General features: G+C 39.0%; 1 protein-coding gene across 1 annotated transcript; it reads right to left on the minus strand.

The window, feature by feature from the left end:
• Positions 1-264: 264 nt before the first annotated feature.
• LOC121953974 (glutamyl aminopeptidase) lies at positions 265-25600 on the minus strand. Its single transcript, XM_042501265.1, has 20 exons — positions 24939-25600; positions 18392-18533; positions 16186-16320; positions 15934-16054; positions 14105-14259; positions 12431-12544; positions 12212-12346; positions 11988-12053; positions 11338-11403; positions 10047-10204; positions 9591-9673; positions 8524-8660; positions 7527-7582; positions 7292-7442; positions 6435-6508; positions 5023-5127; positions 4537-4710; positions 3501-3641; positions 2361-2442; positions 265-442 (listed from the first exon to the last, which is right to left on the minus strand). Exons 1-20 carry the CDS (start codon positions 25598-25600, stop codon positions 296-298), a joined length of 2904 nt encoding a protein of 967 aa, XP_042357199.1. The 3' UTR covers positions 265-295.

Raw genomic sequence — 25600 nt, forward strand, 5'->3', positions numbered from 1 at the left:
TATAATTCTTAAGATGACAGCAATTTGCAAAAGGGAACTTTTGCTGAAGAGATCAGGTTACATCTGAATGTGTTTATAAGTAGGAATGTGATCATTTGTTTTGATTTTCTTATTTACAATATTTATTTAGACCAGCGCGCTCCTTCAAAAAGAACACAAACTCCACAAGCCTCAGCCTGTGTGCTCTGCATGGGAAAATGCCTCATGTATCTACAGTACAGGGGTCTGTGGATGTTCTGGTTCTTCACAGGTACAGCGCTCCTGTATCCCTGCAGTGTTTTACACCGGTGCTGTTTTAGGCGACGTTGCTCTCCAGCCACGCTCTGATCTCGTTCTCATTCCTCCTGATCCATTCAATGTTATTCCTCACCGTCTCCAGCGCCTGCTTCCTGGGCATCTCCCCTGCACCAGCATCTGGTGTCAGCTTGAAGAAGTGCTCCATCTACAAGACCAGCACAGAGAAATATGTTTCAACAAGCCTGAAAAAGTGTCAACCTTTTTGCTTTGTTTAATGATAAAATAAAATAACATGTTTTATCTCCTTTTTAGTGATCAGAAAATAATTGTCCATTCAAAACCTTGTTAGGCCTTAATTCATAACTTAAATGGTGACAGGTTTTCACATTGGGGAAAAAGCATCAAAATGTACGTAGAAACTTCTCATTTCACCCAGTATATTTTGGCAGACTTTTGAAACTTCAAGGCAGGTAACCACACAGTACAGAGGCAATGTCCTCAGACATATTTTGCCAAAACCATCTGTGTTAAGGCCCAGACACAGCAAACTGACAACAAAGAACTAGTTGATGCAACGCCTCACGTCACAAAACGTTGCACGTAATCACACCAAACCAAACAACCAACTGACATATACGTTCTGCATCCACCAAAGAGGGAATACCCCTCCATACCAGCAGACAGCCAAGGTCTGTATTCAGCATTCAAAAAGGGAAACCAGAAGACTGTCGACGAGAGATTCTTCTGGTTAGCACATTAAAAACTAAATCTAAAGCCTCATTCCCCTGCACAAAAAAAGGCTAACACCCGCTAACATCTGGCTTTTTAATGGCTTTTTAATGCCATTTGGATGCGTACGATCGGCATTCACACCTAGGTCAAAAGTCTCTGCAGTAGACATGGGTTTTTATCGCCTCTGGCTCCAATCAGCATTGATGGTAACACAACACCTAGGTGAACTCCGTAATTTGACGTCTTTAACCAGGGAGATGCAATGACATGCCATCACTAATTACCCTCAGTCTCCTCCGAAGTTGAGCTAAAGCATTACTCCAAGTTGTACCATACCAAATTTGAAAGAGAGACAGAATAAGTAAGAAATATATAAAGAGAAGAAACCATTAAAAAGTTTTCAAAGACCTCTGTTCCCTTTGCTGTCTACTGTATACCTGTTCTCCGGCCTGTCCGTGACGTCACATGGACACACCAAGAAAACAACCCACAAACATACACACACCAGCTGACAGAAAGGCAGACTTGTCTGCTGCAGCGGTGTGTTCTCTGGCAGTGGGAATGCAGTCAATTGCCTATATTTAGTGGGTTTATCTGTGTTTGAAAAACTCACGTGCACAAGCTAATTTTGGTGGGAAAGGGGTACAATATTGAAAGAACAAAGCACATTTAGCAACAACAGAAACATCAGTAAATGTTTCTGCTAAAGAGCTCAACTCAATGGTTAAAAAAAAAAACAAAAAAAAAAAAAAACAAGCTCACCTGATATAACAAGTTCGTTTCAATCTCATCTGTTTGTTTAATTTCCTCACCCTTGTTTCTTTTCTCATGCGCTGAGCTGAACTGCCAATCGGGGATTTCTTTCACCGATGGGCTCAACTGTTGCTGATGCTGATTCAATATGCTGAATAGGCTGAAATGAAGCCAACCAGGGCTTATGAAGGCTAAAGGTACAAACTGCACTGACGGTGATGGATGCTCACTGACCGCCCAACATTGATAGGCTTGGTGTGTCAGGGTATTTGGAAACATACTGAGCATTTAGCTGGACAGCAGAGAAGTAGGTTAGGTTTCAGTGGTTTAAGAAGATTTAATAGATCTTTTGATTCATTTTCCCTGCAAAAAAAACATGTCACATTTGGAATCCATGGTACCAGATGTAACACAAGTGGTTTGCAGTCACCCTGAAGGCCTACTGGGAGTATTTATTATATACAAGAGAGTTTTAGTTGGTGTTTCTTTAAGGACATATAATTGGAAAAAGTGCATGTTACTGTGAAGACGGATTTACAGCCTCTTGCTCTTCATTCCAGTGAAAGAATGATGTAAAACTGCTTAAACCCAAACACGTTAAAAGGAATAAGCTAAAAAGACACCAGGTCAGTGCTAACCTTCCACAGCTGGAGCTCTGTGTTGTAGTTGGTACTGATTCGATTCAGTAGACGGCCGAGGTTCCTGTCATTGATGGTGTACCTGTTTAGACAGAAAATTCATGACCATGATCAACAAAATACAAAAGTGTTGCAAGGTTCATAGTCTGTCTTTCTGCCCTCCTCTTCTTCTGTATTCCTTATTCCCCAGCCCCCTACATTACCATTTGCTATCCATCCACCAGATGCCCTCGAACTTTCCCTCCTTTCCGCATCACCTGACTGCCCCACCCATTTACACCCATTCCCTCTTGACTTAAATGGTGTGCTAGCCATCAGTCTGCACCTTGGCCTAGCTCAAATCTATTCAAAAGAGGCTTGGACACACTGTTTGACCCCATGGGACATATGGGGTATGACACATGAGCAATGTAACTGAAGCTGCAATGTTGGAGGGTTGCAGCAGATAGCACTAAAAATGTGCTCGGTTTGACAGAACTTTTGAGTACACTCATATGAAGGTTGCTGATATATAATAGAGTATTTGCATATAGAAAGCATTTGTTTATGGTGCTCTATTATGAACTTTTTTGTTCTATGATAGTGTGCCAGCTAGCACACGCTGTAGACCTGGTTTCACTGTGCATGTGTTGTAACCTGTTGGTGTGACGTCATTTGAGAGCGTGACTTTTGAACCTTCTTGGTCTAGCTTAGCTGTCCCCTTTCTCCATGATGCTCATTCTGTATAATGACACAAGGAAGACTCCAACCTCAGCCCATATGAGCCATTGACCAAATATATCATTGGCTTGGGTGTTTCAGCTACTAAGACAGATCTTTAACACTGACTCTCCTTCTCCCTGGCCTTCAATGTATCTGTCACAGACTGGCCTGATCAGATAACTTCCCTCCTCTGGTTCATCCCGATTCTCACATCCATTCATCCACCCCTGTCATCCAATACTTCCTCATTTCATTAGACCTTGAAAATCACATTGGTCCTTGCTAGTTGTATCCAGTGTTGTGTTTGGAGCTTGCTCTGCTTTTGTTCTATGGCTGTAAGATTCAGTTATTTTTTGTGGTATGCTTTGTTGCTTGGTAAAAGTCCCTGTCTGTTGCAGTCAGCTCTGCTTGTCAGTTCATTGACCTTGTTGCACTGACCTGTTGACCAAGTAGTCCCAATTGAGTGTGGTCCAGTCCCAGGCCATGTCCTGCCCCAGTGGATTGTAGGACACATATCGCACCACAGTGAACAGGTCCTGACTCCTCACCACACTCTCATCCTTACAGGCATCCAGCAGCCTGTTGGACATAAGCCATAACCCGTTACCCTCTCCACATATTTTCTCCTGATAATATTTTTAAAGCTGTACTAGTTTTATGTTGTAATATTTTTCTGAAAATGCAAAAATGAATGTATTTTTTACTGGACAATAGTGAGCAGAGGCGTTTCTAGACATTCTGGGGGCCCCAGGCAAGAGGCACCTTGGAGGCCCTGTCAGCCATCTCTGGGGGCCCCCTTCCAGTTCAGGGCCCTAGGCAATTGCCTACCCCATTGCGACGCCTCTGATAGAGAGAGAGTTAAGAGAAGACCCAAAGACTGTCACAAGAACTGCTTGCATTCACACCATATATACAGGCATCTGTTGGTCGTCAAAGTGTCATGGGGAAATCTCCAAAGAGTGAAAGAGTAAAAACAGCATCATCATGTATGGTGCACATAAAGAACAGAGGTAGTAGGGTGCCTTGACACTTGTGTGAGTTTTGCAAGTACAAGTTGAGCAAGACAACCTTAAAATAAGCAAATTAAAACCCATAAATTCCCAGCTATCCCACAATATCAAAGAGGAGCTTGGGAGGGTCATAAGGCTATTAAGGGAACCTGAGCTGCCATTTCAGTGACAAAAATGATGAGATCCTTGGGCTGGGTCAGAATTCAGCCGAACCATACTGTGAAGGTTTAAAATATGAACAGTATGTAAGGGTTAAACATGTCTTAGCCAGATGCAAGGCTTCACACACATTTGTGTTTGGGGTGTAGTATCTGAGAAAAGACAAAATGTTGCAGGACACCAGTAAAAATACTCAGTTTCCAGCGTGGCTCTACAACCAGGTACAAACTTAACCACAAATGGGATCATCACAATCAGAGCAACATAATAAAAAAACACTCTTCACAATGAGCTGTGTTTATTACCTGTAGAGGAGTTCTACATTCTCCACAGAGGCCAGTCCATACAGCAGCTTGTCCTTCTCCTGAGCCAGAGACGTTTCTTTGTACCTCTGGAACATGATGTTCCACTTTTCTTCGGTGCCTGAGTTCTTCATGCCGTATCTATAGACCAGCAGCCTCAGGTTCACCGCTACACTGCTGCAGGTCAGAAGGTTAACACATTTTAAATATCAGGTTACCTGAGATGATAAAAAACATACTGAAACAATCGCTGTGTAAAACACAATGTAACTTTTCTTAAATGTCAGGTTTACATATCAAAATCAAAGAGAAATGGTTTCAAAACAAGAGTCTTTATGTTTTTCTGCTGGTCGTGCACGTGATTGATAAAAGATACACCATAATTAAGCCCTAGGTTTGTCACTTCAGAATACTTGATTTAAAGTCTGTAAGGAGAACAAATATATGTAGAGACACATAAGGTTTGGACAGAGACTCGAGTGGTAATACCTGAGACTTCCAGAGATCCACTGGTCAAAAAGAAGAGAGGCTGCATCCAGAGCCTCCTGATCTCCCATCTGACAGGCAATGCTGAGCACGTTCTCCCTCAGTAACCTGCCAAACACATCCAACCATCGGATGGTAAATTAATGCATGAATTAGTAAAAACAACAAGGACACATGCTGTTTACAGCAATGGTATTGTTACTGCTATCGGTTTTAATGACTGGACATTGTAAAGAAGATCAAAGAACAATCTAAGGAGTTTTCTGAAAAACAGTATGAAGTTGGGTTAGAGTTATTGGTTGTCTGGTAAAACCATCCTGATAATGTGAGCTTAACATTCTGTTTCACTCTGTGTATCAGTCTGGACTCTCTAGGCAGGTTTCCATTGCAGATTTGCACAAAACTAAAGTGATATTTTCGAAACATCGATAAAACACAATTGTGAGATGACTGCGTTTTCATTGAGTGAAGTTCTGCGACTTCTCCTCTGGTGATAACATTCTAAGAAACATGGTGATGGATGTTCAAAACATTAGCAGCTTTATTTCTATTGCAGCCACCACACTAGCCGACATTATTTCCAATCCAAGGCCACAGAGCAGAGGCGTGTTATGGAGCCATAATGGAAAGGAGAGCCCCTTACACGTTGGAGCGGCCAGGAATGAGGGATTTCTGGGAGGTGATAGTTCACAATTTCACAGAGGAATTGTGAATTGAACACTTCCGGATGATCCACTCAACTTTTGAAGAGTTATGTGATGCAGTAACACCTCTTGTAGCTCCTGCTGCATCATACCCGAGGGAGCCAGTTTCTCGTGATAAGCACATAGCCATAGCATCAGGTGACCGTTACGGTCACAAAAAGTGTTTCCATTATAGTTTTGCAAAATATAGCTTTCTGAATCGCTTGAAGTACCACATCATGGCAGAGTAAAAACTTTTTTGTAATAAATGTTTTTTCCTTTTTCAAAGTTAATGTTTCCAATAGGTAAACTTTATATTCACAATTTCACTTTGCACAGTTTTTGGGTTAATGGAAACCCATCTTCTGCCTCCCAAAACACAAAAATCTGGGCCACTCAGAGATCCCAACCACAGTAAAAAGCGTAAGTAGCCAATCAAGGATGCATTAGTGAGAAATGGTAAATATACAAATGGTAAATATAAATAAATAATGTTTTTCAAGACTGTTATTGCCCAGATGACAATGTATTTGTATAGTAGTCGCTTGTGCTAACGTCAGGATTGGCTGAAGATGTTTGTCTGTCAAGGCGACTCCCGCCCACTGAAAGTGTTTGGGGCAGCAGAGAGTCCAGACAGATACAGAGAGAGAAAGAGTATGTTGAGGTCAGGATGGTTTTATCAGGCTAAGTTATTGGACCCAAGCCTTGTTTGTGTAACTGTTCCTGCTGTACCTCTCTGTCTGTGTTCCTTTATCTTCCCATCCAAGCTGGTTTGTGATGTTTTTAACATGGTCACGAAACAGTTTCTAGAGAAAACAAACAAAAACATAGTTATTAAAAACACCAACAAACCTAATATCTCTTTCCACTGTACAAAATCCTGCTTACACCTAGCTTTTTGATGTAATGGGAAAGTATTTGCATTCACTCATGCATCACAGGTATTTATCACCTCAGGCTGTTATTGGCATTGACTGAAACACAATATGCGCGTGAATGTGCTCATTTTAGCCGCTTATCAGGTGAGATGCAATGATACACCAACACAAAATACTGTCTGTCTCCACCTAAGAAGCACTTAAACATTGATCCAAATTAGTCTGCAGGGACTTTAAAAGAGAGACTGAATCAGTGAGAGATAAAGAGAAGTAACCACTATCAAGTTTTTAAAGACCTCTATCCTGCTATGCTGGATATCCTGCTAACCTCTATGCTGCTCTCTACTGTTAACCTATTCTCCAGCCTGTTCATGACGCTGAATGTGATACACCAAAAAAAACCCAAAAAAACACCCCCACACACAGAAAGGCATACTTGTCTGCTGCAAAGCCGTGTACACCGTGTTCTGCTCTACCGATGATGGGAAAGCAGTCCATAGCCTATTTTTGGGGAGTTTACCCGTGTTTAAAAAAAACCTGCATGCACACACTAATTTTGATGGAAAAGGGGTATTAAAGAACTGGCCCACTTTGTCTCTGTAAAGGAACAACAAATGAGGATTTGACCGCACACAACAATTCTCATTGCGGGTTTTTTTTGTGTGTGTAAATGATAAAAAAGTTAAAACAAAAGATTAGCAGCTGTCTTACCTGGAACTTTGGGTAGAGTTCTGCATTGTTGGAGAGCATGTTCCGGACATAGGCGATAGAGGAGGCTACGCGTTCCCATGGTATGTAGTCAGTCTCACTTTGCAGATACATGGTAAGATTGAAGGCATTGCCATAATCTATAACATCTGCCCTGAACAGTGGAATGAAACAGCAGTTACAGCATGTGCATATGATACCATGTGTTCATACAGTGTGCCACGGGTTGAAATCTTACCTTGCAAGAGCAAAAACATCATCAATATAGCTGGTGCGGTCAGCTGCATCAAACTCCTGTTAAAGAAAGAAATCTCAAGAATTAGATTTATTTAATATAAAGCTCTCCAAGAAATGATAGAACATAAAAAAACACTAAAACATTATGCATTATAAAAGGCTGATTTTGTTTGTTGTCGTCTTGCTCTTTAACTTCATGCTAAGAAGTTGAAATCAAAGGTGAAACACATGATAAAGAAAATTCAGCACTAAAATGTTTAATAGTGTTCATGTGTCTGGTAGTTATAAATGTAAAATTGGCTGGATGTTGGTTAATTGTGCAGAAAAAGATTTCAAGAATAAAGTTGAAATATCTTGAGAAAATGTGATTATTACAGCATTGAAAACATGAAAAACTGATCAGAGAAATTTTGTGTTAAACTGTTGTTCTGTGAACACATTTTTACATGATTTGAGTTTTGATTAAGTGCATTAAATTACATTTGTATGTTTTAGCAATTTCTTGACCCCATTCACATAATGAGTAGCGTTATAGCTATAAGGTACTCAAAAGTACAAGTACTTCGATAGTACCTGTTTAAAACAACATGAGCTTCAATAGTATTAAAAGTTCTGAAGTTTAAAAATAAAAAAAGTCATATTTTGTTTTTGCAAGTGTATATATGCAAGTGTATATATGTATATATATATATATATATATATATAATATATATATATATATATATATATATCTTTAGAGAGAGAGAGAGAGATAAATAAATGTGTGTGTGTGTGTGTGTGTGCACGCGCATGCGTGTGTATATATATATATATATGTGTGTGTGTGTGTGTGTGTGTGTGTGTGTGTTGTTATATTGAATTTCATAACTTTAGTATTGTGACAACCAAATGTCAAACACATCTGTATCGAGTAATACTAAAAATACTGAAAAAAACTGAATTACAGTTGACCTTGAAAATCTCCTGGGTGGTTTGTTAATCTGTGAAAACAGTGTTACCAAGTGGTTGTTTTGAAGCTGTTGACTGATAGCGTTCCACATGTGGTCATCGTGGTTGACACGGTAGAATCCGATATGATCATTGTTAACCTTCAGCAGTCCGTCCTCTGAGGGCAAGTAGCCAGTGATGACATGCTCTGAAAATCAACAGACAGCATGAGTGTACTGTGAGTGAAAATGGACATTTTGGCTGCAGTGTTCAGTTTCTGCTTTAAAAACTAACCATTTAAGTTATTTATTAAGAAAAAGAGTTCATGATTTTATTTGTAATTGTGATTTAAATATTATTTATTTCCTATTCATCTTTTAGGTAACATAAATTAAATCTAACCCGTTTTCATATTCCCAGGGTGTCATATACCAAAAGCAAGTGTGAGATAAAAACAAAAAATGTACATAAAGTTTCTACTGATTGGGTAACACCTTTGACACAACCCAAAAATGAGAGCGAACACACCTCACAGCCTGTTGCACACTGTTTCAAGATTGTTTTTTAAAAATGCATTATGTCACTTATGTAGGTACGTGATATACCTGTGTCATTCATGTAATATATTTACTTCACGTGTCATACTTGTTTTCACCAAAACATCATGTTTTTTCTCGACCTAACCAAGTATATTTTGCTGCCTAAAAATATCTGCATCTTCGGGGCAACCTCTAGCTCACCAGGTAGAGTTTATGCCCCATATGACTCCGGCCTCTGCAGCAGCCCAGGTTCAAGTCCAACCTGTGGCCCTCTGCTGCATGTCAATCCCCCCTCTCTCTCTCATCTCTCCTGTCTATCTAAAACTGTCCTGACAGAGGAAAATGCCCCCAAAAAATAATCTAAAAAAGAATTAAATAAATATGTGCATTTTCCATTTTTAAAATACAATAAAATTGTAAAAAGTCTTGTTTTTTCAGTATTTGTTTCCAAAAGCAAAATGATAGAAACAGATGACAGCTCGTTTTCCAATTTCCGATGATGTGTGCAAATAAAAAAAATGGGAGAGGTGCGTCACAAAGAGTCAGTTTTTGGAATGTTTTGAGATGATTAAGCTGCACAATACTTGAACTGAGTGTACCTGTGCTGCTCTTGTCAAACATCGCCAACATATTTTTGTCGCTTTTCACAGAGTGCCATTTGACTGGAATCGTCCACTTGTACCTGTAGCAAAAACACACTCATGTACGGGCAAACAAAACTTATGTGAATTAAAATCCTAAAAAACACATTTACATTTAACTCCTAAAAGTTGCCCTCATCTCTCTTCTTAGCTCTGTTTTTGATCTCCACCAACTAGCACAGTGAGTTTACTATAGCTTTTTCACTGAAAACAGCTGCTAATTTAACTTGTCAAAAAAGTCACAGCCTGGTGTGTTGAAAAAACTAAAAAAGTCATACTATTATGTGTCAAACTAAACTAAAAGTCATAACATAGCATGCTGGAAAAAAGGTAACAGTTTATTATGTTGAAAATAATAACAACAAAAACAAAAGTCATTGCAATAAGCGTTTTTATGATGTTTGTATCACTGACCCCAGAGGTGAAGGAGGCTGGCTGGCATCAGCTTTAGGATCTAGCAGGAATCGGCTTTGGCTCAGTTTGGCATTTTCTGAGACAGACAGGTGCAGCACAGGATAACCCATTTGTTTGGTCCATGTGTCCATTACGTCTGCAACCGGCAACCTGCTCACCTGAGCACAGACAGGAGAAATTTACTGTAAGTAAAAATTTACATTTCTTCTGAGAATGAGATGTTCAATATCAATCTAATGTCTGTGAAGAGCTGGAGTCAGGATGTAGTTCGCCTAGCGTAGCATAAAGACTGGAAACAAGGGGAAACAGCTAGCTTTTCTCTGTCCAAAGTTAAAAAATGCATCTACAAACACATCTGAAGTTAACTGATGAAGACCAAAACAACACAGAGGAACTGAGCAGAATTTGCAGGGAGGTGGTAGGGGACAGAATATGTACTGTGACACTTGAATACTGGGTTTGTGTCCAGACTCCTGTTTGTAGTTAGGTTTAGTCAACAAAAGCACTTTAGTTAAGGTCAAGGAAGGAACATGATTTTGGTTCAATGTTAGTAAACCAGAATCAGGTAATTCTTGAGTTCAAATGGACGTGTGTGCCAAATTTGAGGAAAGTCCCTCAATTCCCTCTTGAGATATTGCATACATGAGATGGATGAGATAGATGCAAGGTCACAGTGACCTTGACCTTTGACCACCAATATCTAATAAGTTTTTCATTGAGTCCACGTGAGTGTTAGGACCAAATTTGAAGAAATTCCCTCAAGGTGGTTGTGAGATATCACATTGATGAGAATGAGATGGTTTCAAAGTCACATTAACCTTGACCTTTGACCAATATCTAACCAAATCCAATTTTGGCAGAAAAACACTGAAATATGTTGTCAGTAAACATTTTGTTGTTCTGTCAACATTTTTACGAACTGCCAGGTACATAAATTAGCAACAAACACTTATTATATTGTTAGAAAATGTAATTCAGTCTGCATTAAGTCCCCTCAAAACATATTCACTGTTTAAAATGAGTTGTATAGAGAAGTACTTTCTTAGAGACAGAGCTGGCTGTTTCACTGTTCACTGGTACATCTGTTTAAACTAAGCTAACCACATTCTGAGTGCAGCTCTGTATCTAACACAAGGACATGACACATGACATCCATCCTCTAACCTCACTTTCATAAAGAATGCAAAAAAAAACATTCCTTTCCAAAATACTAAACTTTTCCTTTGACACTGGGTATTACTCTGGCCTTGTACAAAGATTATGTTCTAAAATTGGTAGAAATTAAACTTACATTGGCGAGAGATTCCCAGAAGTTGGCTGTTTTTGCGTTCTTGAAGTAATAGTCTTTCAAATATTTCTGGGGAAAGATAAAAAAAATGCTTTTATTTATCAGCTGCTGGAACACTTTAACCCTTTGAAACCTGAGAAAACTGTGTTTATTTTCTTTCAAAAACAGGAGAGGGGAAGGCAATGGGCCACAAAAGAAGAAATTTTCATAAAATAAGCAAGAACTTAGTATAAGGTAAAAAAAAAAAAAAAACAACAAAAAAACCTAAATAAAAAATACAAGGCAAACAAGACTTGGAAAAAGTACCTAAAATTAAACTCTTATTCTGTAACATAATCTTAAATATTTATTTATGGTCATTAAAACAATGTTTTTTTTTTGTTTTTTGTTTTTGTTTCAACTTTTTTCTCTCTAGACATTTTTCCCTAGACTTTTCTAAAACTAATGTTTTGCAATTTGTGGAAAATGTTGCCTGTTGCCTTTTCCCCCATGTTTTTGAAAGAAATTGCACCAATGTGTTTAAAGTTTAAATATTGTAAAAAGCATCTGAAAGCAGCACAAGTAAAGTGATGTTGCTAGGTTTCGAAATTAATCAAAAGAGCAACATCCACTTTTAAATATCTGTCATGAATGTGCAACAGTCTCTGACTTACTCGACAGCCGTCTCTGAACGTGTCTTTACCCATCCAATCTTCCAGCATCCTGAGAATGGACGCTCCCTGGAGAGAGTTGGATCATTTTCAATACAAATAGTATTTTTTTCCATTAAGTATGATGGCTTGCACTGGTAATGTAACTGATATGTCACTGTTTCCATGGGAACCAGGGTTTTCTGCACCTCAAACTGAACCCTTTACTGACTCAGCGTTTCCAGTACCTTGCTGTATGAGATGGCATCAAACACAGAGGTGATCTGTGCTGGGGTCGACACATCCACTATGATTGGGTGAGAGGAGAGGAGGGCGTCGTCCAACATGACAGGAAGCACATCACTGATGATCATGATGTCTCGCTGTTTAGCACCGGAGGACATAAGGCAAGTTTCAGATACTGTCAGTGGTATTCATTGCTGTGTGTGGGTTAAAGGAGGACTCACCATGCCCCAGCTAGGTTCAGCCTTTTCCACGCCGATGTACTCAAAGAAACTGGCAAAGCCCTCATTAAGCCAGAGGTCATCCCACCAATCCATGGTCACAATGTTCCCAAACCACTGGAAAAAAGAATTATAGAATCTGTAGGGACAAGTTAACCTGTATAACAGCCACACCTCATAGGAATACAATATTACAGTGTAATGAAGTGTATGTTTTCTTCTCTGATACAGGCCCAATATAAAGCCTTAAACATAACTGTTTCTCTATTTGACATCATTGTCATGGTAACGTTGACAGCTGGCAAGCGTGTGATGTTTAAGATATCCTGTGTGTATCCGTTGTTGTATCGCCGTCTGTGTATCCCATTTCTGCTTTGCTTTGTTTGTCAAAGCACTTTGTAAACTCTGTTTTTAAGGTGTGATACAAATAAAGTTATTTTTTTAATTAAAAAAATCATGATATTTCTGGAAATTTGGGCCCCCTCTACAAGACCGATTTTTTTTCACCTGATATTGTGCATATTAGCAAACAAATGGTTCCAAGTTCTGCTGTGGATGAATTAAATTATCAAATCGGACTGAATTGAAATAAATCAAATTACAACAAACCCCATGAGACTTTGAAGGGTCTGGAGGCACTAAAAATTTGCTTACTGTAATTCACACTAGCATGAGTACACAGTATTCTACTCTATAGTGTACAGTGTAAAAGGTTTATTCTTCAGTACACGTGAGACGGCCTCAAATGCTTGCTGCTCGGAAGTCTATTTGTACATTATTGTATTCAAAATGAAACAGTAACCATCCCTCATACCTGTGACTTTGAAGAATTCATAAAACTTTATTGGCTGCTTCAAGGCCTCTTATCTGCCATCACAGTGAAATATCTGATATCTTGCAAAGACATGTCATAAAAAGCTTGAAGAATAGCACACAATACTTCAGTACATTTTAAACATTTACAATTCTGAACTCTGAACTTATTTTTTTCCTTTTCAGTAATAGTTCAGTAATCTTTCCATCCATGTTCATAATAAAGATAATAATCAGTGTTCCATTGCCAAAAGAATAGGAAGCTAACTTGATGTGAGCTTTTCTTTTTTTTTTTTTTTTACATGGGGTTGTATTGTGACACAGAGATAAAACTGTACTTAAAACCACAGTCATGAAGCTTGCACAATTTGGGCCTTACTCTTATAATTATAAGAAAAATACCAGCTGAAATAAAGTGTAGGGGTTTTGTTTGTTTTTTTACTCTATCTTTATTAATCTATTCATATTACAGCCATAAAAGGATTAAAAACTTCATTTCTTGGCTTTTATTCTCCAGTTTTCTCTTTTTTACTCCAACCAAAAATGTGTCCTAAATACCACACCAGTAGAGTTGCAATATTTGTATAACTTACATATTACATATGTACAATATACTGCCCTGCAAGGATCTATATTGGGTCGTACTTTATTTACAATTTGTATCAATAATTTGTATTAAAATGTTGCAAATACAAAAGTTATTATAGTTATAAATTATTAAATTAAAAAAGTACAGTACATAAATTATAGGAAAAAATTGTCCTTCTGTCATGTCGTCTTGCCTGCTGCTTAAACGTTCTGACTGTCACATGTGCCTCATAAATAAAATCAGCAGAGTAAGTAATATTATCTTTATGTTAATACCTGGTGAACCAGCTCGTGGGCGATAACACTGGCCACGCGCTGCTTGTTGTAGGACGACGACTGCTTCTCGTCATACAGCAGGTTGGTTTCCCGGTAGGTGATGAGGCCCCAGTTCTCCATGGCACCAGTCCCAAAGTCAGGAATGGCTATCTTATCTGGATCAAACAGCACAGACAGTCCATTGAAGTTACAGCTTATCATGTGTTTTATTGCATTACTGCCTTGGTTATTGTTGTAGGACAATGAGAATGTATCTAAATTTAAATTGTTGTTCTTTATCCCCAGATGATTTTATCAAACTTTACCTTTAAACTGGTTTTAGGCAAGATACCATGATTAATTTTTTTTTTACAGATTTCCAACTATTAGTTCATTCTATGATGCCCACCATGGCACATTTCTTTCATTGGACTGCGTTACGCCTCCTTTAACTTTCATTTACCTTACTTGTTTTTTCTTCAGAAACTCTGCAATTCTAATAACAGTAAGGGCTTTAAAATCCTTCTCCAGAGCATAATGAGATGTACCAACTGCACTGTGCTCTTACTCACAGCTGCTCATACTTCGAAAATCAAAGAAACACTGACAAGCAAAGGCTGATATTTCACTTAACTGTTAGGGGACACAGTAAATGTTAAAACTTCTCAAAAACAATTTCTTAAAGGGGACACCAAAGCTACCACCGTTCTGACTGTGTTTTCTGCATATGATCCTGTCACCAAAAGGCACCTTCCACGTACACATGATGCCCCTGGACTGCATTAGTTAAGAACATGGCTGGACAGAACTGGTTGCATTATAATATGTTGCTGGATGGCTCCTCACAGCAGCATGATACTCTGACAGGCATGTGGATACTTGAGAACGAGGCCAGATGAAACCTGATGCGTGTGCATGATACACCACAGAATGACGTCAGGTTGGAGCTCTGCCAGTAACGATAAAATATAAGGAGCGAAAGGGCACCTATAGGGCGGGCGGGAGGTATGGATGATGGGTCCAACAAACCCCAGATTTCCATGCGGGAGTCCAGTGTTTGCTTCCTGTCTGCCATCATGGATGCTTGTTGATGTTCCAGCGTTAGTTGCTATGTGCTTGTGTTACAAAAACATAACCATGTGCTGTGTCATCCCACCATGTGCATTTGTTGACATCATGGTAGCACCACCCCAGAACATAAAGAGCAGACACAGAAGGATACTTAAAATGTGATATGTAGGCACAGAAGTTCACTGCAAAGAGGCAACATGTGAACACTTGAGATGAAAACGTGGTGCATTATTACTGTACTATTATTTGATGGAGAAAGTCTCTACTTAGTTAATACTGTAAGTCAGTATGTAAGGCTGGTTGGATGACAGGCAGACCCTCAGTCTTTGCAAAGGTAACAGTGTTGTGTTGTAACTGCCATTGTAGTTAATTCTATTGGAGGTATTATGGTGCAACAGTAAATATTATTAGTCTGTTGTGCTCAGGGGTAACAGTCATTTCTGCTCTGGGGTGGTGTTGTCATTGTTTTAACTGTAGCAGCTAGAGGCAATGCAGTGTGGAGATCCTGTGAAGGAGGGTGGGGAGAGCTTTCTTGGGACATGCAATCAAATAATAGAATCACAAAAAAAAAATGTTTATGAGAACATGCTGCCAGTGGAACGAAGCCACAACCACTGAGAGTCCTAGCAGGGACTTCTCTGTTTGTTATTCTCATTTGGAAAACAGCATGACCCTAAAAACAAAGTATGCGTCTGATTGCAGGGCAAAAAACAGAAAAATACATTAGATATAAATAATTCAAATCTGAATGCATTACATAGGCTACAGTCTGAACGTACCCAGTTTTGCGATGGAGTATGTCATGTTGAAATATTTTTCAAAGTAGTCAAAAATGACCTTGGTGGTGTTGGCAGCATACTCTGCAGTTGCTAGCTGACTTGGCTGGGCGTAGATTCTCAACTGTGAAGGCAGGGGAAGAGAAAACACACAAGTGTGTATGCATCGGCATTTCCTCTAATAATGCGAGTTCATTTGAAATAATTTCAACAAAACTCGATTGCACTGACAATGACACATGATGGTAAACTTACGGGAATTCCTCGGGCAGAAGTTCTTTCCACAAAGTCAAACTGATGCACAGCAAAGCATACCAAATAGGTACTCATTGGAATGGACCTCCGGAAGGAGGTCTTCACCTTATTGCCAGGCAGTTGTTGAGGGGCACCCTGGAGAGGCAGAGAAAAGGGCTAATGGGTCAATGTGGACATCACTCAGTCTTTAGAGTTGGGTGGATGACCCCTGAACAGAGGCACAAGATTGATTCCTCTGCTTTTAGTATTCAGAGTGTTCCCTCCAAGCCCGGCTTCCCTTTTCTTTGTATTCTCCCCCTCAACCATGAGTACATTTGAGTAATTATGCTCTCCCATCTAAAGCAACCATTCTCTGGTCCAACAGGAGCAGTTTTACTGGCAGAGTAACTCTGTACATACAAGATAATCCTTGCTGAAAGTATCAGTAGTGAAAAGTAGAGCTGTGAATTTGGAGGTTTTATGTTCAGTTCAGCTGATGAACAACATGTTTCCTCTAGAATGGGAAACTTAGACAAACCCTTAACTGATGAAGCCCAGTCAAATTAACTTAAATTTATTATGAAATTTTATTTTTTAAAAAAAGATAATCAACACACTTTTGGAAATATTCCAAACTGTAACAGGCAGATTTGATTGGTAGTAGCTACTAGCTGATATATGCTAACTCTACTGGAAACTGATTAGTGCTGAAAGAAAAGACACCTATAAGCCTTTTGTATATGGTGGATATCATATCACCTAGGGCAGATCAACATGTTCTCATCCCAAGTTGTCACATTTTGCCGCTTTGCTACAGACTTTCACATCTACATCAAGGAGGGTGGAAAGAGGCAAATCACAGTCTCAAATGACATCACACAACCAAGGTGCAACATATGCTCAGTGAAATCTGGTTTGCAGTTGCCCGGGCTTATTGGTTGATTGCTCAGCAACTGTAGAACAGATTTCAATGCACATGTGCTGTACTTCAACTGTGTGATGCCATTTAAGACCGTGAATTCTCCACCTCCACTGTCTTTGATCTACATATTATGCACAAGGTATTCTTCTGTGTCTGCTATTGATGTTCTGGGACGCTGTAACTGATGTCAGCACAAGCACATGGTGCACTTACCCACACATGGTTATGTTTAGGCAACAAAAGCACATGGCAACCAATGTCGGGATGTCAACAGATGCACATGTTGGCATGGACGGTTAGGCTTAGGCAAAAAGGACACATGATAAGGCGTAGAAAAAAAAAACAACCCATCACATTCAGGCAGGAAGCGAACCTCAGACTCCCACATGAAAGTCCCGAATTTGTTTGACCCATCCACTGCCCATCCCTCCCACCCTATAGGGGACATTCACATTTCTTATATTACATTGTCACTGGCAGTGCTTCAACTTGACACCGTCCAGCAGCATGTCATGTGCACGTGACAGGTTCCGTCCAGCTGCATTCTCAACTGACGGCAACCATCTGTGTATCATGCTGCTGTGGCAGGTGCCACCTTGCCTGAATGAAAGCCGTGCATGGCCGAAACATGTTCGCTTAATTTTATCTGTTCCACCATGAACTAGCCTTGATAATAAAGCTTTTAATCAAAATAAGAATGCTGTGGTTACGCCCCTTTTTTCAACAATCTTGGGTAACTCTTTATGCATATTGCACATAGAAAAAAACAGACAGACAGATATGTCACGTCTAGTTAAGATTGCTAATCAATTGGACAAACACTCTCAGGGTAAGGGGTAATAATGAAAGGCCATGACACACTGGACACCGATAAGGGCAATGACCCATGCCTACAGGTTGTGCTTAATGACAAAACATGAAATAAAAGGAGCAAAAATGAGGGGAAATAACCAAAGAATAGAGTTCATGGGGGGGGGTTCTGAGATCAGTCATACTCCTTTTCTACCAAATATTTTTTTAAACTGTTTCCATTGAAGATTCCTGGGACCTTGGAGCTTTTTCGTGAATTAGCCCCTGTTTCTGCCAGTTTTGAGTGGAACCGTTGGATGCGTCTTCAGTGCACAACAGAAGGAAACAACAGTAAAATCACAGATCACACTGATTACCTGCAGTCTTCTGTCCTGTTAGTACATTGTTTTTACCAAAAAACAAGCTTGTTACAACTATTAAAGAGATCACTGAAGCCCTGATATTTTTTCACCTGACTGAAATATTAATATTAAGAATTGTTGAATTGAGTCCTACCTCGGGCGGCATGTTGGACAGAGCTCCATAGTTATCATCATGAGTAATGGAGATTTTGTAGGTGGCCTTCTTGTTGGGTTCATCGAAGCAGGGAAATGACTTGCGAGCATCTGTTGGCTCATGATCAGTCGCAGCAATCTTTCTAGTGATCAAATGAAGGACAGATTACTGCAAACGTGTTTGTGACCAGGTGCTTTTTTAAACCCCTCAAATTATTTAGGTGAATACTGTACAACAAAATAATATACTGTACACTCAGATGTAAGATTGTCATCTTTGTCTGAAACCACCACTGGTATTTGTATCAGTTACTCTGGTCAAAGCCTGTCCCTGAGGAACTTTGTGTCTACCTCTGAAAATAAAAATGTCCTTTTGTTATTATGTAATATATATTGTGGACCTGATAGACTCAATCAAGACAGTGTTAACTGGTATAGAAAGGACCTTCACTGGTCTGTGTAACTGAACTGTGCTGAACTTCCCTCCATCTAGCCAGCGCCCAGATCTCCCTGCTCATCTTCCAATTTTGCATTGTCTGGTGGATTTTTACCTCCTCATTTTTGTACAACCCAATGAACACAAAGAGCGTAGAAGCAGATTGACTCTCTCTTTCTTAAACTCAGACCAGATTGTAAATCTAGGCAGCGCACTGATCAAATATAAACCAACATTGTGAACAGGAAGTGGGTGCCATACTGGTTCCTGAATTGTGAAAAATGGAGGCTGAAAAAAATGACATCACACTGTAAAACTAGGCAGCCATCAAATATAAACTACGGTTATGTTACTGTGTGGCCAATGTCTCACCTTAAATGTTTTTGGAAACATATTCCAGCATTCTGTTTGATCATTTGTCAACAGCCACTCATCATATTGTTTTTGGACAAATAATCGCATTTAATCCATTGATGCAACATTTATTTCTCTGGGAGTTGCTGGGTGGTACATGAAGCCAAAAGGGTTAAACTACCACATATAAAATAAGCCCAATGATTAGCACTAATTCAGCCCACAGAGCAGGTGCACTGGAGACTTACAACAGCCAAGCAGCCAACTTCTACAAACCAAAGGGCTAACTTCTGCTTTGAAGTTGTTCTAGACATTAGAAATGTAATCTTACCAAATGGATCAAATGCTGATCTGATGATTCTGAGTTATTTTGTCAAATTCATCAATTGATCTATAAATGTCCCTTTCGCCATCTAAGTCAATGGGAAAAAGCCTTTTTGGCCTGCAGATCATCATGTGGAGGTGTAATTGGACTTTTTGGCCACTACAAAAATTATCTTCAAAGCTTGACACAAATCCATGGGGCTGGATTACATCATCCACCAGCTTAGTCCAATGTGGTGCAGTCAATTCTGGTAGGTTTTCTACTTCTTGAACTAAAGCAAATTCCACAGCCCTTCCTCTGTTTGTTTGTTTTTTTTTTCTTTTTTCTTGTGATGCAGCACCAGTTTAAAAAATATTTGCATCTTTCCACTGCATGGACAGCCCTAGTTTTATTAAAAGTTCATCTTTCCAGCAATGAAATACGTCATTTCTTGTTCATGTTTGCATAAGATCCATAGAATCTTTTCAACCCCCTTCTGCAGCATACTCCATATCTGCTGTCCATGCTCAGTATGTATGAGGTAGTGCATTAAGCCAATGAAACAATGACTGTTTGGAAAATACTGAGCATACAGGACTTGACTGGATTATATCTTTGGAGAGGTTTAAAAACTTTCTATGGACGGATCATTTATTTCCCTGCGGTGTAAACATTTGTCACCATTGGAATCCATTGTAACTGACATGAATCCAAGCTGAACCCAGCTGGTGTCTCTGAAGGAGCAAAACAGCCGCTTACAGCTCAAGAGTGTTTGTTTCTCAAAGGATGGATTCTGTATGGACTATCCCTTCTATAAAAATATAAGTCAGTATTACATCTAAAAACTGTAATACACTGGCAAAGTGTTGCTATTTGATCAGCATTTTACAATTTGACAAAACAGTTCGATAAAACAATACAAACTATTCCTATTCCTGGAGCTTTCTATCGTACTGCAAAGTCTTCATCAGTAGATGAAGTTTGTTCATGTAAATAGATCATTCAGCTCAGTAGCTGTTATGAATGCATCTATTGCACATCCATAACATCTTAATGACAGTTGAGTAATTCTGCTGTAGACCATGTGAAAAAGACACTGAATGGACCTTGAGCTGGTATTGATTTGTCCAGCAATTAATGTCAAGGTCAAGACTGAACTGTCAAACTTAGACTTTTTTTAATATACCACCCAACTTAGAATGATTTTGACTTTTACACAAAAACAATACAAACAAACAAACAAAAATATGACAAAATAGTCAAAAACACTTAAAAAGATAGCCTGCATAAGTTTTTTTTTTTGTTTGTTTGGTTTTTTTTCCTGGCCAACATGATAACATTTTCACTGCGCGCTGAAAAAGAAAGTTTGTTATCCAACCAAATTCCTGAAATACTTATACTTGTATAATTATACTTCTTCAAATGAGTCCCCATTTAGAGTCTAGAGCACTATGTCACTTAGGGATTGAGAAGAAACTCTTTAAAAAGTATTTGTGACCTGGTGCTTTTACCCAAATATGCTTTAACCTCCAAAATTGTTTAGATTAATACTCTACTAAGAAGTAATACACTTCCAAGTTTGCCCTCTCTGATTGAGACCACCTTTAATATTTTTCATCAGATACTCAAGCCTTATCTCTAAAATATATCAACCAACTTAAATGCCCATTAGAGTGGTTTTGACTTTTAGACAAAAAAACATATTTGTTATTTATTTGCTTGAAAAAAAGACACTAGGCAGGCTTCCATTTAACCTCTAATTGTGCAAATTGAAATTGTAAAAATAAAATACATCTAATGGAAACACATCATTTTCGAAAATACTCCAATTTTTTGCAAAAAAGTTTTTATGCTCACATGAGGTGGTATTTCAAGCAATTCAGAAAAGTTGTATTTCGCAAAACTGCAATGGAAACACTTTTTTGTTTTTTCTAGGTCACATGATGCTATGGCTATGTGCTTGTCAAAGGGAACTGGCTCCCTCATGATGCAGCAAGAGCTACAAGAGCTGTTATTGCATCACACAACTCTTCAAAAGATGAGCGGATCATCATCATCATCATCATCAAGTTTTGAATCCACAATTCCGCTGTGAAATCGTGGACTATCACCTCACAGAAAAATCCCTCATACGTGGCCGCTCCCACATAAAAAAGGCTTGTCTTTCCATTATTGCTTACATAATATGCCTACGTGGCCTTGGATTGAAAATAATGACGGCTAGTGTGGTGGATGCAGTTGAAATAAACCTGCTAATGTTTTGAACATTTATTGCCATGCTTCTTGGAATGTTATCGCAAGAGGAGAAGTTGCATAACATCACTCAATGGAAACACGTTATCATGTTATTGTGTTTTACTGACATTTCAACAATATTGTTTAAGTTTTGTGCAAATCTGTCATGGAAACCCATCTCTGAAGTCTTTGTATGCTCAAGTAACCATGACCTCATCATTCATACCTCGCTGATTACTGATGAACCTGGTCTGCTTTAGGCAACCTGCCAGGATTATCAATTGACTTCGAAAGATTCCTCTGACCAGAGCAACTTTAGTCTGAATTACTATCTGAACTTTGCTGAGTTTTAGTTTTAACCTTACTTCAATCAACCACACTGGAGAAAGAGAACAAAGAAAGAACAGGAGGGAACATTTTTTAAAGAGTGGGATCTGACTGGGATACTAAAAACACCTTCATAAACACAGTCCCAGAAACTCTGCTGATGTTTTCCATTAATGTGATACACAGCAGCAACAAATCATCATTAACTGAAATCTGAGACCCTAACCCAAAATCACAATGGCAAGTTCCATGGAGCATTTGACTCAGTACTGTCGAATGACTTGGACAGGTCATATTTTGATTCATTTCTGCCAGGCTTCATCACTGCACCTGCATTTACTCTCCTGTCTGCCACTAAAGTACAACCCTGCTGCCAGACTCATACTGTACGAGACTAAATAAAACTATCCTTGCCTCCCATCACTGGTTGATTATGAGTTTTTAGCCATGGCCGAGGATGAACTGATTGCATCTGGGTGGTCAAAGATCAAGGTCACTGTGACCTTACATCCATCTCATTCTTGTGAAGGTAGTATCTCAAGACCACCTTAAGGAAACTTCTTAAATTTGGCAAAGACATTCACAATGCACAGCAATGAACTGATTAGATTTTGATTGTCAAAGGTCAAGGTCACTGTGACCTTATGTCCATCTCATTTTCATGAGCATAGTATCTTAGAAGCACCTGATGGAAACTCCTTCAAATTTGGCATAAATGTCCACTTGGACTTAAAAATGAACTGATTAGATATTGGTGGTCAAATGTCAAGGTCATCATGACCTTCCATCTCATCTTTGTGAACTCAGTATCTTAACAATCAAGGTAAAGGTCATTGTGACCGTATAAAATATGTTTTTGGCCATAACTCAACAATTCATATGCCTAAATTTAAAAAAAAAAAGTTTTTTAAAGAAAATATCAGTGAAGTGATTGTGCATTTTATATCCAAAAGGCTAAAGGTCAATTTCACACTTTTCTGGTCATTACTCAACATCATATCTCACCAAGGTAAGACATTAGTCTATACATTAGACATCTAGTTGTCAAATTATTCCGGCTCTTTTATTTTGACATAACCTTACCACTGTAATTGAGTCCTGAGTATATAAATGAACATATTGAGTATTTATTTTGGAGGCCCTGAGAGCTCAATGTACTGCACATAGAAACATCCTAAACAAATTAGGATTACTAAAGATATGTAGGAAAAGCACTACAAGAAGATCACAACCCAACGGGAACTGTTTCCAGGGCACATGTTCACAAGGCTGGGACACACTTGCTGTTGCCATGGTTTTGGCTTATGAAGGTACTGAAGTTGTCAGTGTCATCAGTATTGTTAGAAAATCACCTAAAAGGTTTGCTTTGCTTATTTTAACACTGTGATCACATCATTCAGATATGAGGCTATTGCCAAATGCAGATCTGCTGTTATCTGTAGACTGCCAATCATACAAACTTGTAGTTCTATAGGTAAAGTTATCTAAGTTATCTAGGTATTTATATCCTCATAATTAATGTTTTCTAAATGCTGCACAAGTGACATCAAATGGATGCCTCTATGTGTCGTTTAGATGTTTTTTTGTTGTAAAGTGATTTAAAATCTTTGCAATACATACATGTCTTTAAATTGATATCTCTGTGTTTCAGTTTGGTAAATGTTCTCAAAATGCAGTGCATGTGTCATCAAATGGAAGTTTTTGTGTGTTAGGTCAGTATGTTTTTATGTTTTCAAGTTGATGAATATAGTTTCTAAATGCTGCACAGGCAGACACTCAAACTGATGCTTCTGTGTGTCATCATGTTGAATATTTTCTAAATGAATCTATATGTGCCATTAGGTGGGTGTTCCTACATTGTTTGATGAGAAAAGATGTTTTCTAAATGTGGCACAAGTAATCAAAATGATGCTTTTGTGAGTTAAGTTAGTGTTCTTTGAGTGTCGTAGAGTTGGTGTTTTCTACATGGTGCTCATGTGTCGACACGTTGATGTTTTTGGGTGTTGTTAAGTTGTTGAAGATGTTTTCTGCAGGTGTGTCATCTAATTGATGTTTTGGTTTTGTTAAGTCATTGTGTCTTTGCTGTCAAGTTGCTGAAGATGTTTTTTACCAGTTGTGCATGGGTTTTTTTTTTTTCTATTTTTGTTAGATCGTGTTTTAGTGTGTCGTTAAGTTGGTTAATGTTTTCTAAATGCTGTGCTTATGCTGTTAAGTTGAAAATGCTTATTCATTTGCTTGTTTTGTGTCTGTTTGCAGTGTATTTAACTGTGAGTGCCACCATATACTTTTTCCACAAAAATTATAACTCTTCCATTGCAGCATCCATGACTTCTATCTAAGCAGTTAATGAATACTTGTTGACAAAGTATTAAATTGTTGTAATCATGGATAACGATATTCATAGATCACATGCATATGCACAAATCATTACACTATTAAACATTTATTCATTCATTCATTCATTTCCTGTAACCGCTGAATAAATGAATTAAAATAGCACAAAAAAACAATTTAAAAATCAAGGATAGTTCTTTTGCATTTCTACTTTCTCTTCTTGTTCTTCCTTTACTTAAAAAAAATAATTAATTTAAAAAGCATAAAAAGAAATAATTTAAAAATCAAGGATAGTTGTCTGGCATTTCTACTTTTTTGCTCTATTGTATCCAACTAAACCATGAATTTGGTGAACTGTTAAACCCTAATTATTGCTATTTCACAACATTACTCAATATCTGAATATATTCCAGTTACTATCAAACATATTAATCAATACAGTAATGAATTACAGATGCTGTGTGCTGTCTAAATGCCACTTTTTTTCTCTTCCTTTTGTTGACATACACATTAATGTTTTTCACGTTGTTTATGACACAATACATTAAAAGAACTTACTTGGTGACCCCGTTCTCAGTATAAATGACCCTGTAGAATCCCACCACAGAGCCGTTGAGCCAGCCCTGGAAGTCCAGGCTGAGGACGTACACCTCTCCTGGTCCGGTGACGGGCAGCTCCTCCGTTACCTCTACCACCACATATTGTTGAGGAACGTACTCAAAGCAGCTCTTCACCGCCACCTCCCTCTGGCCCCGCTGGCCGCTCTGCATCCTCAGCCGGGGCACATCGCTGACAAACGTCTCCCTGATGTGGAGCCATAGATGGTGAGTGGGCTTGCTGACCTCCATGTGGATGTCTACCGTGCCCGTGTAGGTGTCATCGACCAGGTCTGGCTCGAGGTGCAGGTCATAGTGGACTGGCGTCACATAGCTGGGCAGGCGGAAGTTCTTCCAGTCCCCAGTGGAGTCAGAGGAAGCCTTACAGGGCCCTCTGGCAGGCGGAGGGGGCTGCGTAGGCGCTGTTGTGGGGGCCGGTGTGGAGGCTGTTGTGGGGGCTGGTGTGGAGGTGGTGGGAGTGGTGGTACTGTCTGACCTGGAGAGGCCCACCCCGAGGCCCACCGCCAAACAGCACACCACCACTGTCAAACAGATGATGACTACATGCTTCTTACGGATGCAATAACGCTTGTCCTGCTGTTCCATGTCCATGCTGTCAACCAT

This window comes from Plectropomus leopardus, chromosome 14 (assembly GCF_008729295.1).
Source record: "Plectropomus leopardus isolate mb chromosome 14, YSFRI_Pleo_2.0, whole genome shotgun sequence".
NCBI classification, from domain to species: domain Eukaryota; kingdom Metazoa; phylum Chordata; class Actinopteri; order Perciformes; family Serranidae; genus Plectropomus; species Plectropomus leopardus.

What these genes read in the sequence shown, in the direction of transcription:
- LOC121953974 (XM_042501265.1), bottom strand. Translation starts at nt 25,600, where the DNA reads ATGGTTGACAGCATGGACATGGAACAGCAGGACAAGCGTTATTGCATC. An exon ending in CGTTCAGAGACGGCTGTCGA is followed by an intron (nt 11,404 to 11,987) that starts GTAAGTCAGAGA and finishes ATCTTTCCCCAG; the next exon opens with AAATATTTGAAAGACTATTA. An exon ending in TGGATCTCTGGAAGTCTCAG is followed by an intron (nt 4,711 to 5,022) that starts GTATTACCACTC and finishes TCTGACCTGCAG; the next exon opens with CAGTGTAGCGGTGAACCTGA.